At 43.7% G+C, this 14,761-nt stretch overlaps 1 protein-coding gene across 1 annotated transcript in view; it reads right to left on the bottom strand.

The window, feature by feature from the left end:
* The window catches only part of EBF2 (EBF transcription factor 2), a 184,115-nt gene that overhangs the window by 40,275 nt on the left and 129,079 nt on the right, over positions 1–14,761 (bottom strand). The window contains exons 8-9 of the mRNA XM_010948633.3: positions 1,740–1,857; positions 104–234 (exon numbers count right to left, since the gene is read on the bottom strand). Coding sequence (XP_010946935.2) covers positions 104–234; positions 1,740–1,857 — 249 coding nt within the window. The remainder of the gene's footprint in view (positions 1–103; positions 235–1,739; positions 1,858–14,761) is intronic.

The following is a 14,761-nucleotide window of genomic DNA, read 5'->3' as shown; positions in this document are numbered from 1 at the left end:
AATGTGCATTCATGATGCTGATGCTACAAGAATTACTAGTTTCCCCAGGTCAGAGTAATCTTTGGGGCAAAGAAAATCAGGGAAGTGAGTTGCCTTTGCCTACCTCGCTCCATACAAGCATGGTCCCAAACACCACTTGGAGGCCATCGAAGAAGTTGTCCCCAATAATAATGACCATGGCTCCTCCGGTGGTCCAGCCTTCGCTTGGGCTAATGGCTTTGATGCAGGGGGTAGCTAAGAAGACAGGGAAGAAAAAGTCAGGCCTGTCCTTTGGTGGTTGAATTTGGGAGTTCGGGAACTGGCAGCTCTTGAAAGCTCTTGGTCATCTAAGAAGTTCAAGTTGAGCTTTGCTGACTTGCCATCATTCCCTAATTGGTTGTTGGCTTTCACCAGGTCATTAAAGCCTAATGAGTTGACCACTAGGTAAGAAAACACTTGGCTAATTGTGCGAAGGGTGTTTTTAAAGCTCTGTTGTTTTTCCCCATATTTTTATAAGTTGATCACACTGGAAATGTGTAAATCCCTTTTCTCTCCCCACCTCCTCTGCCCCAAGATGTTAAGATTTACAAGGTCTGCTAATGTGCTAGAGAGAGAATGAGAAAGCAAAATCTATCATAGTGGAAGGGTTTTTTTTTTTTTTTCCCAGCTCTATCAAGAGACAATTTCTAATCACTTTCCTAACTTTGCAGGAAGGATTTCTCCCTCCTTCTTCCATATGTTCGAGGCCTCTGGACTTTACATCCCAACAGGAACCCAATATGGTTTTCAGGCCATAACTAAAGTCAATCCATCACTCCATTTCCAAAGTTGACAGGGTCAAAGGTGGAGGAGAACTTTGGCAGGACTCCAAAAACACGAGCCCCCTTTGAACAGCCAGTCAATCACATCCAATCAGTCAAAAGAAACTGGATGGGTTCCTAGCTCTGAACCCTGGGATTTTCTTCTCCCCTTTCAGTGCCCACTGTAGGAGAATTAACACCACTCCAAATTCTTTACTGATTCAATCATTTTCTTTCAGTTCATTAATTCCTATTTAAAATGATACAAGACACATTTTTAAGGGCCAGGCTGGGGGTGAGGGCTGGTGGGCAGCATACAGCAAGACATCACACTAACATAGGAGCCTCGTCGAGCCATTCACTCCATCTGACAAGAGCTTCCTACACCGATGAGTCAGGGCACGTGGACGGAAGGAGAGCCGAGATGCGATTTACTGAAGTTTGTCAGTTACCGTCCTCGATACACTTTAATTTTTTCAGACAACCTGAAGTTTAACAGTTACAGGTATTTCTAATTACTTTAATGCACTTGGAAAACTACCCAGAGCAGACCATGATTTCTTCTTGTCCAAGCAAACAAAAATCAATTAGTGTCAGTTTCATTCTGCACGTTGTTTTGCTTTGCCTACAATCTGTTTAAGGGCACATCTGACACTTACTCATACATGTCTGGCACGGTAACGTTCCTGTTTAAGTAAGATGTCATAGGCTTACATTTGCCTGAAATGCCCATCTAGGAAAAAAAAAAAAAAAAAGAACCAAACGGAAGAGCTGGTGAGGCACGGGCTCCTGAGCACTGGCTGGGAGAAGTCAGTGTTCACAGCTTCATTGTAAAACCCACATGGTCTTGGGTACTTTCCCCGACTCTTTCTCAGAGACATGAACTGAAATCCAAACAAGGAAGTTCGTGGAGACCGTCATTTGTCCGTCGTCCTCAGCCCGCACAGCGGACAGCCCTACCTTCCGACGGGTCCAGTCTTCTTGCCCTCCGCCCGTGCTTCGAGTTGTTGTGAACAAACATGTTGTCGGAAACAGCCAGCACGTGTCCATCCACGTTCACCGTTGTTGACAACACGACCTGCAGATTTCAAGGGAAATGGGGGTGGGGAGAGGCGTGGAGTTAGTGTCACATAAAAATCGTAAAAGTCGCAGAATCTTGTTTTGCCAGACCTCTGTATGGCTAAGGAGAGACAGAACAGAATTTCGGGATGAGCCAGGTGCTCAGCACCTCAGAGGGTTCTCCTCCTCCTGCAACAAGGGCGGAGCTTTGTGGAAAAAGAGGCTGCCCTTCATCCATGTATTGTCACATATTCAGACTATGCCCAGATGATGAAGTGGGGAAGCCGGCAATCTGCCGGCTGGTTCTAGAAACCTCATCTCTATCAAAGGACTCAGACGATTATTCCCAGATGACCTCCGAGCTGTAGTCACAACAAGAAGCCAGCGGTGTGCGACCGGGAAGCTAAGATGGAAATCCAGCTGAGAGGCCATTTCTCCGAGCTCGGGGATGGGTTCTGGAACATGTGACGAGTGCTCCAGTAACCCTGGGCATGGGTGTGCTGCCTGATGAGTGGTATGTGGTGTCCCCCACACCAGAGAGCAGCGACCGAGATGCTCAGACTTCTGGTAATGAGATAAGGTTGCTGGACTTCAGTGCTGAAACTGTAGGACCTTTAGTATCCAACCAGACAAAAGGGAAGGGATGGGTGTGGCCGAGGGGAAGAGCCTGGATTTGAAGTCAGACAGAACTAAACTCAAATCCCACGCGTACAACTTCCTACCGCAGAACCTCTGACAAACTGCTTAACCTTTCTGAATCTCCACTTTTCCCATCTGTAAAACACATGCAACAATGCCCATCTTGAGGGCTGCGGGAGATAAAATGAGGACACAATGAGGTAATAAATGTAGAGCATTCTGGATGAGTTCTCGTCCTAGTTCCTTCGCCCTTGCCCTCTTTGACCAGTCGACAGGACCGAGGACATTACTCATTGAGTCTCTTCTGTAGTCTAAGTTCTGGGGAGGCTCTAGCAAGGGCGATCTAGGGGCTAGGTAACCCCAAAAGCTACAAGTCATGGTCTCTATCCTCAAAGAGCTTCCTCTCAGGTTGGAGAAACATGGCAAAGAAGGAAAACAAGCAGCACGCAGAACAAGAGGAGAGTGGGCTCCGCGTGTGCTGCAGATCAGGGGCGCGGGAGAAGTTCACAGAGGGGGGGATCAGCCAAGTGAGAGAGTGGCAAAGCGTGGCAGGAATGTGTGGGCTTGAGCACATCCACCACCTACTCCCTGACCCAGAAAAGTGGGTCCTCTTACACACAAGTCTACTTGTTAGTTAGGCATGGCAAATTTGTTTTTTGAGAAAGAAACTTGTTACATACATATTTACATATGTATGTATATGGATGGACTCTTTGAGGAAAGGCATTGAATGGATACATAATGAGGAGCTGTGTTTAAAAACGGCTCTTCCTGTCCACACCCAAATTAAACCCCCTAATATTCTACTTGGAATTTTTCTGCCACCCCTTCCTTACTTATTAATGAAGGGGTGGGACAAACCTTGACCCTGTCTTACCTCTTAATATGAAAGATTAATTAGATGGCACTTAAAATGTTTTTACTATGAATTATTTCAAGCAAACAAAATGAACACGAATCCTCTTTTTGTTTTTTTAAGTGAAAGTTACATGCATTGAAATGTACAAGTGTTAAAAATTGTTTCTTCTTTTTTCTTGAAGTATAATTGATTTAGGATGCTGTGTTAGTTTCTGGTGTACAGCACACTAATTCGGTTATACATATATATTCTTTTTCATATTCTTTTTCACTACAGGCTTTTACAAGCTATTGACTATAGTTCCCTGTGATACACAGTAGGACCTTGTTGCTTATCTATTAGTAATTTCTGTCCATATAATCATTTCTGTGTGCTGATCCCAAACTCCTAATTTATCCCTCTCCACTACTTTCCCCTTTGGTAACTATTAAGTTTGTTTTCTATGTCTGTGGGTCTCTTTCTGCTTTGTAAACAAGTGCATTTGGGTCATATTTTTAGATTCCACATATAAGGGATATTATATGATTGAAATGTACAGATCTTAGCTGCACAATTTTGACAAATGGATACACCCAGGTAATCCACATATGTCACAATATAGAGCATCTCCAACTCCCCAGAAAGTTATCTTGTGCTGCTTCTCAGTCCATCCTACCCACTACCCCTTGCCAAGGCAATATTCTCCTGATTTTTATCTTAAATAGAGTTTCAGATGGTAGCTTTAAAAATTGTATATATAGTGTGTGTGTGTGTGTGTGTATAGTCCACAAAGCATTTCACTTAGCCTGGTGTCACGGGCATGACTGTGGCATACACGAATTTTTCCACACAGTTATCAACCCAAAAGCATTGACTGAGCTCCTGCTATGTGTCCGGCACTGTGTCAGGGCTTGGAGATTCAAAGACGATAGGACAGTGTGTTCCTGGTCGGCCAGTGTCTCTCCACACTTCAGCTCCTCACCTGTCAACGCACTACCAGGATGGTGTCCCTGCCTCGCCACGACATCAGAATGAACTTAAAGGAAACTCTGCTAACATTCAGAAAATTATTATCAGTAGAACTGCTCACAAGTCAGATGCAGCCTGTCTAGCTCCGGGTCTGTTTTCAATTGTGCCCATGTTAACATGTTAAGAGTCTGGGGAAAGGCCTTCCAGAAAGTTCCTGTCATGCGGCGGCCACCATGGGACAGACACGCGTCACCCTCTGCAAGGGCACACGGCACAGGCTCTTCTCAGGGCCCTCCCGGCAGAGCACTCCTGGCGGAGCACAGGACGGCATCGTAGGCGGAGGGAGGGAAGGGCTGAGTCTCCCGCTCACGGGGTCAGGGTGAATATGAAGGTCAAAAGCATTCACCTCTGTTCATGCCCACCCTCCGAAAATGATAGAAGGCAGTGGAAAAAGAGGAGTCAGATCACTTTTATAAATTGTGTGCGTGAATGGGTTTTCAAAGACATAGCTGTCATCCCTGGGGGAAAAAAAAAAAAAAAAAAGAAGAGAGAGAGGCTTCAGGCTTTCGTTGCTAACGAGCTTTACTGGGCACGAGGAGGGGAAGCCCAGCCTTTCCGAGGGTTATGTGGCCGGGACGAGCGTTCTCTCTGAGACCACTTTAATTCATTCCACAAGCTCCTTGTTATATTGTACTTGAATGCTCCGCGTGCATTCCTGCCACAAAATATGGGGCTTTCTTGAGCCAGCTGATTTCATCATTGTCCATTTGGGTGGAGTGAGACTCGGTTCCAAAGAGAACATTTCCCGAATGACATACCCTGATGGTTCAGATGCACTTCATTATTTTCTATTAACAATGGAAATAAATTTTAATCTCTTGCTGGCCAGCGTGGGCCCCTCATGACAGCAAGGGAATTAACCTGAATTATTTCAGTGTCTGCAAAATTTATTACAAGATTTTAAATTATGTCCAAATGTATGTGCGTGTGCCTGTATATATATATAGATAGATACGAGGCAAGCTCTCGTTTTTAATATTCCAAATATCTTAGGCTCTGAGGCATCCAGGAGAGCCTGCCAATTTAACTGAATTTGCAAAATGTAAAGGATTTAGTTCACAAACTCCACCACGTGCAACCAGACTTGTTTGGTGGAGACACACACAAATACTGACTTTTCCAAATATTCGCCCTCCGTCTGGAAGAATGAATTGCATGACGGAGGCGAAGATGCAACTGGTACATTCAAACCTGCGAATTTAACTTCCTTCACTGTTTTCTGATGAACAGTGACAACATCGATATTATTCTATTCAGAGAAGTTAATGTTTCTAAAGGTTTGAAGACGAAAGGAAGTGAAACGTGCATTCCGACAGCGTCTCCCTCCCAGGCCTTCCCCTTCCACCAGCCAGCTTCTTTCCCCTAGTGAGTATTTCCTGGGTCACGAAGGCTGACCTTTTCCATCTGGAATCAATCAGTCAACCCCTGACAACTTCCTGAAACACCTCACTCCATTTCCTGTTCTCTCCCCCTTCCCTCTTTCCCCCTGGTTTGCTTCACTCTTCAAAACTGCAGGCCACAGCAGCTTAATGTTAGAGGGTCAGACACAGTTAGACTCCAAAACACTACACAAGGACACCTTTGACCTTCAAAAATCTTTACATCTTAGCTAAACAAATCAAGGTCAACATTTCTTACCATTACCTTGTTAACTATTTGTAGGCATCTTTGCCAACCATCTTCTGATCGCAGAACCATCCACTTGTTCTCCTAAGATCACAAACTGATCTGTGTTAGGAGTAGCGAATGCAGTACTGACAAAGGGTGACAAAGGGTGGAGGTACCTGAAGCTGAAAGTCTCAAGTATTATAACAAGCGTCTGGAGAGTACTGCATACAAAAGAACTTCCGTGCCTCATCGGCATCTCCCACCACCTAAACCTAAGACTTAGTCTTTTCTAGAGCTGTCAGACTCTCCTGGCACTGACTTTCTCCTGGCACGGCCCAAAAGGATGCCAATTAGGAATACAGATGTCCATAATTTGTGTGGGATGGACCCCCGGCTTTTGCTGTTGACACTGGTGACAGCTTTCATTTGTTTCTCATAGCTGGTGTATCTGTATTTCAGCTCAAAGCTCCAACAGGAGAGCCTGAGGATCTGAAAACCAAGCCATGGTAGATTACAGCTCTCCTCAACTGGCACCTTGCAATTCAACACAAAAGCAACAGTCAGTGACATTCATGCAAATACCACTTATGATGTGGTATCTTTAAGTCAAGGTTCCAAGAAAGAAAAGTAGGGATCAGTTGAAACTGCTTGCATTTTTTTTTTAATGGAGGTACTGGGGATTGAACCAGGACCTCCTGCATACTAAGCATGCACTCTACCACTGAGCTATACCCACCCCGCCATTTCACTTGCATTTTTAAAAGTTTTTCACTTTTTACCACTCCTCATTTTGCTTAGTGCAATCTCTAATTTTTGGTGAGGCCAAATCAATAAACATAGACCAACTGGGGTGTGACCGTGTAGGTTCCATTTGGAATCACCCAATTAAATGGCAGTTTTCTAGCTGATTATACAGAATTAGAAACATGAATTTTAAAAATATGTATCTCCCCTTGAAAAGGACAAGAAAGTTCTAAGAACAAAATCTACGACTGTGTTAACCATCTGCTAAAGGGACTCAAGGAAACGGATTGGTTCTCTCAAATTATATTTTTCTTCTCATTACCCAAAAGCACTCCCATGTCCCCTGCTCTAATAATTTATACAAAGCAGGAGCTGAGTTGTAAAGCGTTCTTTCCTGCCTATAAAAGGCCACGGTGGGAGTTACCCTTTGGGTGGACACATCCGTTAATCTGCCTGTACGACTAATTTTCCAAGAGAAGAACTGTTTCTTTGGTATCAGAATGATGGTATGTGCCATAAGGGACTTTTACAAAAAAAAAAAAAAAATCTAGCCTTCTCCAAGCTCAAACTGTCTGATTTAGCTGAGTGCCATAAATCAGAGGAATGACCAGCTTGGATCTTAGTCCTAGCCAACCTTTCTCAGCCCATGCCCAGGTGTTCCTACCGAGACCCTAAGCCTCAGCCAAGAAGGTAAAAGAAAAAAGGGGGGGCAAAATGAAAAATGTGTGAAACGACTAAATGATCTGCTCTTTGAAACAGACGAGAATCCCAGTGTCTGTAGTCACTGGAGAGTAATTATGTTGGTTGGAAATCTCCCTATTTGGATCAAAATTCTTGCTTTGGAAACACACCCAATTCTACCATTAGTCAGACATATTTCTCCTCCGTGTCCATGAGGGTCATGTGCCTCCAAGCTAAACGTGGGGTCTTTGATGGTTTAATCTTAGTAAAGCTACAATACATTGCATTTACAGCCCACTCAACGTGGATGACTCTGATACGTACTTACAAACATGCGCGCACCAAGCTAAATAAAATGGTCTTGAAAATTCTTGTCATTTGGCCAAGTATGGAAAAAAATTCTTTATGACATTTTACATCTGGAAATGGAATTAAATTCATGGTGTGCTTTCCCCTTATAAGCGTTCGGTTGCTATATATGTTATTTCAGCTTTCCCGAAGCATAACTATTATGTGGGATTTTATTTTCCACCTGTGGAAGAAAGCAAGAGACACGGAGACCATTAAAGGGACAGGGAAAATCAAGACAGACTTCTGGTTGTGGTGGGCAACCAGGTTTGGAGTCCGTAACTGTGAGGAGAAATACTCCACTGATGTTTTTATACACTGGCTAATCCTCACATTTGGCAAGAAGAATCTGATGAAACAATTTTGTCTAAGCCTCCATAATTCAACCCAGGCTGAGAACAAACAAATTGGCTACTGCAAATTCTTTCTCCCTTCCTCTTTATTCCTGGCACACATCATATTTTCAAGCCAGATTTAAAGCCCAGATTCTTCTTTGTTACTAGACTCCAGAGTCTCCAAGATTACCTTAAAAAACTACGTACCCCATAAGTATGGATTTTGTCATCTTTTTTTTTTTTTAAGGAATTCCCAGAACTCTTAGCAATCACTGTTGTTTCATATTCCCTGAGGCTACATTTTCTGTTCAGTTGAGGATCAAATACCATAGAGAGAACGCCAAGCTGATTGCTGCTGAGACAGATGTGGGGCGTTCTGGAGTTGCTCACAGCAAGGGAGGGGCAGTGGCATTAATGACATAAGTCCCAGGAAGATACTTTCTTAACCCTCACCAGACAGCGCTGGGTTTCAGTGAGTCACAGATATCTTTGGACCTTCCCAGGCACTGTGTCACCGACAGTGGAGGCCTACAGAAAACACTGTCACAGCCGCAAGGAGCTTACCAGGCAGTTGATGAGACAGAAAAAGCATGACCCATAATCAGAAGATATTACTATATGGTGAGACACAACTGGGGGGCTGAAGCCTGTGACCACTGTGCACGCTGGGAGTCCAAAGGTAAGAAAATTAACCCAAGCTGAAGGCAGTCACAAACATTTTCATCAAGAAAATGAGATTTGAGCTTGGCCTTGAAGAGTTGAGAAACTTGGGTTATACAACTCGAGGTTACCAGAATGATGACTCTGGCACTTAAAAAAAAAATCTGAGTGGCGTAAGTGGAGGAGTATGCCGAAGAGTGTGTCTGCTGGCCTGTTTTGGCAAATCTGGCTTAAGATGGACATCTTTGAGAGCGTGTTTTAAAAAATCCAGTTGAGGGGGGAGGGTATATAGCTCAGTGGTAGAGTGCATGCTTAGCATGTATGAGGTTTTGGGTTCAATCCCCAGCACCTGCATTAAAAATCAATCAATCGATTAATTAATTAATTTGTTAAAAATCCAGTTGATACAGAAATCAAGTGGCAATTTTTTTAACCTGCCTTTTATGTCATCAGGAAGCCCGAAGGTCATTAACCTGCTTTACAAATAAATTTCGCTGCATCTCAAAGGCCACAGATACTTGCTGCCTCCACCCTACCTCATTTTATTCCATTGAACCCATTGTTTTTCCCATCTGAAATGTATGCCAAGTGGGAATGTTGTGGTCAAGGGTAGTATTTTACTAGCAAACGTTTTGAGGGCCACTGGGGAGCCTTAACAGATTTGATGCAGTTCCTGATTTGGCTGGGCCGTTCTGTTTCCCCAAACTCCATCCCCGGAGACCTCGTGAATCACCTGTCATCCATCAAAATCCAGGAGCATGTAGGTCCCATAAGCAGCTTAAGAATCTATGCACTTCTATTGTAAAACTAAGAAAGCTTGGCTTTCCAGGAAGTTCTGCATCTGATTGTTCTGGAATGTGTTCAAGGGTAGGTTTCAGTGCCCACATTTGAGCCTCTTAAAATGCTTGAGCATTTAGGTTTTGTTTCCACCTAACTGAAATCTGACGTATCGTTTCCCAAAAGTTATATAGGCAACGAACTGCTTTTATTTCTCTCCCTTTTCTGCCACAAATAATTCAAAACACATTTCTTAGGTGAGTTGGTCAAAATCCTTGAAACCTAATTCTTGTCCCCATTTGAGATACCAAAAGTCAGGGGTGGGGGTAGGGGTGGGGGCAGAAGGGTTTACTGTCAAACAGACAAAAGCTTGGCGTAACCCATCAAACGCCTTCCCCAAGCTTACAGCCTCGGACTGGGAGAGAGAGCCTCAGACCCTCAGAGGTGTTTTTCAGGCTCCAAATAGATAATTCTTGTTTCTTAACTTGGGCTCTAGGATTTGTTTTACCACCAGACAACGGACTCACCTGTTGATCAGAGAGGCCATAAGTCAAGTGCTTTTCATTATGTGCTTTAAAACTGGTGCTCAGTAGCCCAGCAACCTTCACACGGTGGGTGAGATCACAGAGCAGCTGGAGTGGGTCTTGAACTGAAAGATCTGAACTGAAGAAACCTGCAGGCAGCTGGAGCCGTATTAAATTTTTACCATTTGGAGTTCATTTAACTTCTCGCTTCCCTCTTCCACGGGGGTGAGAGGAACATTCGCCATTTTTTATTTAGGGAAAATAGATGGGGGTGCCATTAAAACGTTTTATATCAGAGCTGGGGTTTAAGAAATCGTGAGGGTTTGTTGGACGGAGCTTGGCCCTGTTCCAAGACATGAGCAGCCCTGCCCTTTGCCCTCGGATCGTTTAGGCAAATAGACGGAAGGCTACCGCCCAGCTGTGTGTGTGTGGCGAGGTGTCTTTGCCGTCCACACAAACGTCCCCATTGTCCTGGTGCAGTAACAGGCTCCAGGCGGCTCACATTATCCCACTACCCGGATGGCGTCAGTCCGCATTCACCTCACTTCCTTTCTCCATTCTGATGAGGAGACCTTGGAGCCTTCCCACCACCACGCCTTTCTGCTCTGTTCCTTAGAGGCCTGCCACACCTGCTAGGTGTGTCCTAGCTAAGCATCAGCGCTCCCCTCCCCCCTCCAGGCCCTTCCAGCGGGTCCCCCTGGGGTTGTGAGCAAATCCCTACAACCGAACAGGAATCAGCGCAGCACAGGTGTCTTTCCCTGTCTGGCCCCGGAAATGACTTTCTTTCACGAGAAATGTATGTGCCCCGCCACACGTCTTAACCTCTCATCTTTTGAAGCCAAAGATGGCCTGTATATGTATCTCTGTCCTCTCCTTCGCATAGATATATTTTTAAAAATGATTACTTTGGTAGACCTAATCTAAAAAGGAATAATTTAAAGGGTGAACTTGAGACACCCAAGAGTCCCTCAGAAAAGTTCAGCAAATGACAGGAAGAATCTTTATCCCAATAACGAGAAAGCTACAAAAGTCAGAATGAAGGAATTCATTTTAGATGATTCTATAGCTGGACATTCAAGGCACCTGCTGCCAACTCCATAACAACGAATGCACAGGTTGGTGCCACCCATGTGATGGGAGATACCCTAGTCCTCTGCAGTGGTCAGATCTGTTTAAAACAGAGTCCTTGTGAGGTGGGGCAAGGGAAGTGGGGGGGACTGGTACCCAGGCTTCTAAGCTTCCCAATGTCAAGTAAGCCATCTGCTGACATCAGTGTCCTATGACAGCCGATGCTGCGGGAAGCTCTGAAAGCTATTCGGAAGCACCCACGCTTGCTATTATTATAATGGCAGGAATCATCGGGCTCCCATACTGTCTGTACCGGACCACACCGCTGAGTCCCTGCAGACAATCCAAGGACGACAGCACAAAAGCCCCTGTGCTTCCAGGCAGCTCAGTTGAAGATCACAGAGAAGCAGAGCTAAGCTACATAAATCACTCACTTATCTTATTTTCCTTATCTCCCCACTAGGATATAAGTCCCTTCAGGGTGGAGGAATTTTATCTGTTTCATTTGCTGATGAATCTCCAGCACCTAGGATAGCGCCTGGCACACAGAATTTCCTCAGTGGTCGGGTGAGTAAGTGAGTGAGTGAGGGCACCTGCATTTTCCCTCTGACCTGGAGCAGACCCAGCCAGCCTATCTGTGACAGCGAGCTGGCAACAACAGCCCTGATCGTCGTCAACTTCCACTGTGTTTCAGGATTTGAATGTGGGAAATGACAACATGCCTGACTCCTCCAAGAAAATGGCTTGACCTTCCTTGGATTTTCCAACTGCCTGCTCTCCACCCACACTGCAGAGAAATAAAGAACAGGGTTCATTATGTCTTAACAGGCCTGCCAGCTTGAGCTAGATATAAATTTCTTTTCCTTTCCTTCGTTGAGCTACTAATCTGGATGTCTACCTAATGGTTCCATTTCAAGGAGGGTGGAAGTGATTTTCTGCCTGCATGGTCCATGGATTTAGATACTTTCCTTTTTTTCCTTCCTTCCTTCCTTCCTTCCTTCCTTCCTTCCTTCCTTCCTTCCTTCCTTCCTTCTTTTTCTTTCGCTCTCTTAAAAATTAATTTGGGGGGAGGGTATAGCTCAGTGGTAGCATGGATATATGTACGTATATGCATGCCTGGGACATCGTGCTGTACACCAGAGATTGACATGTTGTAATTGACTGTACTTCAATTAAAAAAAGAGAAAAACCAGTGTTAGAATGAGAAGAAAATATTTGCAAATCACCTTATCTGATAAGTACTCCAAATAAAAAAGAACTCTTATGACACAACAATAAAACCCCCATTCGAAAATGGGCAAAGGATTTGAGTAATTTCTCCAAAGAAGATATACAAATGGCCAAAATGTACATGAAAAGATGCTCAACATCATTAGCCATTAGGGAAAGACAAATCAAAACCATAATGAGATACCACATCACACTTACAGGATGGCTAGGATTTTTTTCTTTTTAAACAGAAAAAAACAAGCCAGTGGCAAAGATATGGAGAAACTGGGACCTTCGTACATTACTGATGGGAAGGGAAAATAGTGCAGCCACTGTGGAAAATGCTTTGACAGTTCCTCAAAAAGTTAAAGATGGAGTTACCACATGACCCAGAAATTCTACGCTTAGGTATGTATGTATATACTCAAGAGAATCAAAAACATGTTCACAGAAAAACCTGAACACAAATGTTCATAACAGCATTATTTATAAAATCCAAAAAGGAGAAACAACTCAAGTATCCATCAACTGATGTTCGAATAAACAAAACGTGGCATATTCTCACAATGGAATATTATTCAGCCATAAAAAGGAATGAAATACTGATACATGCTACAACATGGATGGACCTTAAAAACATTATGCTAAGTGAAAGAAACCAGATACAAAAGGCCACATGTTGTATGATTCCATTTATATAAAATGTCCAGAATAGACAAATCTGTAGAGACAGAAAGTAGATTAGCAGTTGTCAGTGGGTGGAGAGAAAAGAGAATTGGAAAGTATGGGGTTTCTTCTGGGGATGATGGAATGTTCTGAAATTACATGGTGGTGATGACTGACAACATTGTGAATATTCTAAAAGCCACTGGATTGCACAATTTAAAATGGTTAAAATGGTGAATATGTGTTATATGAATTTTATCTCAATAAAAAATGCAAATTTTTTTTTCCAGTTGACTTTAGCTCTCCCCCAGAAACAAGAAATCATAGAATCCACAAACTTAAAAAAAATTTTTTTTCCCTTGTCTTTGCAGATGTCAAATACATTCCCATAGGATGAGAATTCCTTGTCATTTTGAGATCAACAATATTTATTCTAACTCTGTTAAAAATTCAGGCATGTTAAAAACTTAGTAAATAACTAAAAAAATAGAGGAAATGTTAGGTGCATTTGCTTAGCGAGTACATTTCTAACATTTGGGATATACAGAATGGCCGTGTATTCAATGAAAAGTCTCTTACGAGTGACTTCTCAAATTTAACACTCTTTGGAAGGGATGGTGGAGAGTAAGGATGGATATGACTGAGCTGCTAGCTTCTTTCCTTGCCTCTTGTTTCTTTGGATGTGAAAGCTAAGCCTTGGTCATCTGGGCACTTTGGATTTTGAATTTCACTCTTTTTTGGGCTGAAAGTATTTGTTTCCATTTAGAATACTGAGTACCACAAACTTCCACTGTGCACAACGTTCCTGCTTGACCCACAAGGAAATCATTTTATTTCTGTTTGTCTTCATATCATATACCAAGGGAAGAGTCTGCAGGGTGGGGAGGAGGGGCTGAACTTTTTTAAGAGAGGCTGGTATTAGTGTTAAACAAACAAACAAACAAAATAGTCCTGACCACAGCAAGACTGTTTGATACCCACGATGTGGTGGAAAAAATTACAGGAAATTTTGTTTTTCAAGGTCATGCTCACTGGCCTTGTGTGTGTCCATGTCCCCTAGTAACTCTTTAATGACTCTGTTGCTAAACCACAGAAGCTCTCTGAGTGACAGGCAGGAGCAGCTACATAACTTGGGGGGAGGGGTCCCGTGTAGAAAGAATATGGGCAGCCCCTCGTTCGGAAATTATTGGGGGAGAGTAATAGCTCAGTTAAAGCGCATGCTTAGCATGCAAGAGGTCCTGGGTTCAGTCCCCAGTACCTCCATTAAAAAAAAAAAAAGAAAGAAAGAAAGAAAGAATTAAGAATTCCAAAAAGGCAAGAGCAAAGCATAGACCCAGGAGCTGCAAACACGCCGCAAACCCAGGGTCCAGCGGGAAGAGTCTGATCAGACAGCTCCTCTCCGCTCCCGGCTCCACCACCTCCTTCCTGTGCTTAGAGGTGAGTTACTTAAACTTCCAGAACCTCACTTTCCCCACCTGAAACGTGAGGCTAGTAATGCCATCTCTCAGATGGCTGCCAGGGTTTTGTTTTGTTTTTTAAGTCTCAAGCTTGCATACTATTTTTTAACATCTTTTCAATTTTTCCATGCAGGGAGGAGCAGGATGTATTTCTATTGGGCGGGAAAAGTGAATGGCAGGAAAGCCATTTGGTGGATTAAACAGGGGTCCTTCAAAGATTAAGGAAGGGGGCCAGGAGGGGCTACAGTTCCTCACATCTCCAACCTGACACACTTTGCCTCGCTCTGTGTTTTTATTAGCTTGTATCCCCAGTACATCAGTGGCAAGGGTGATGAAACTG

This window comes from Camelus bactrianus, chromosome 31 (genome assembly GCF_048773025.1).
Source record: "Camelus bactrianus isolate YW-2024 breed Bactrian camel chromosome 31, ASM4877302v1, whole genome shotgun sequence".
In the NCBI taxonomy this organism is placed as follows: Eukaryota; Metazoa; Chordata; class Mammalia; order Artiodactyla; family Camelidae; genus Camelus; species Camelus bactrianus.
Note: the sequence above shows the minus strand (reverse complement) of the source record. Positions and strands in the feature narration are given on the sequence as shown.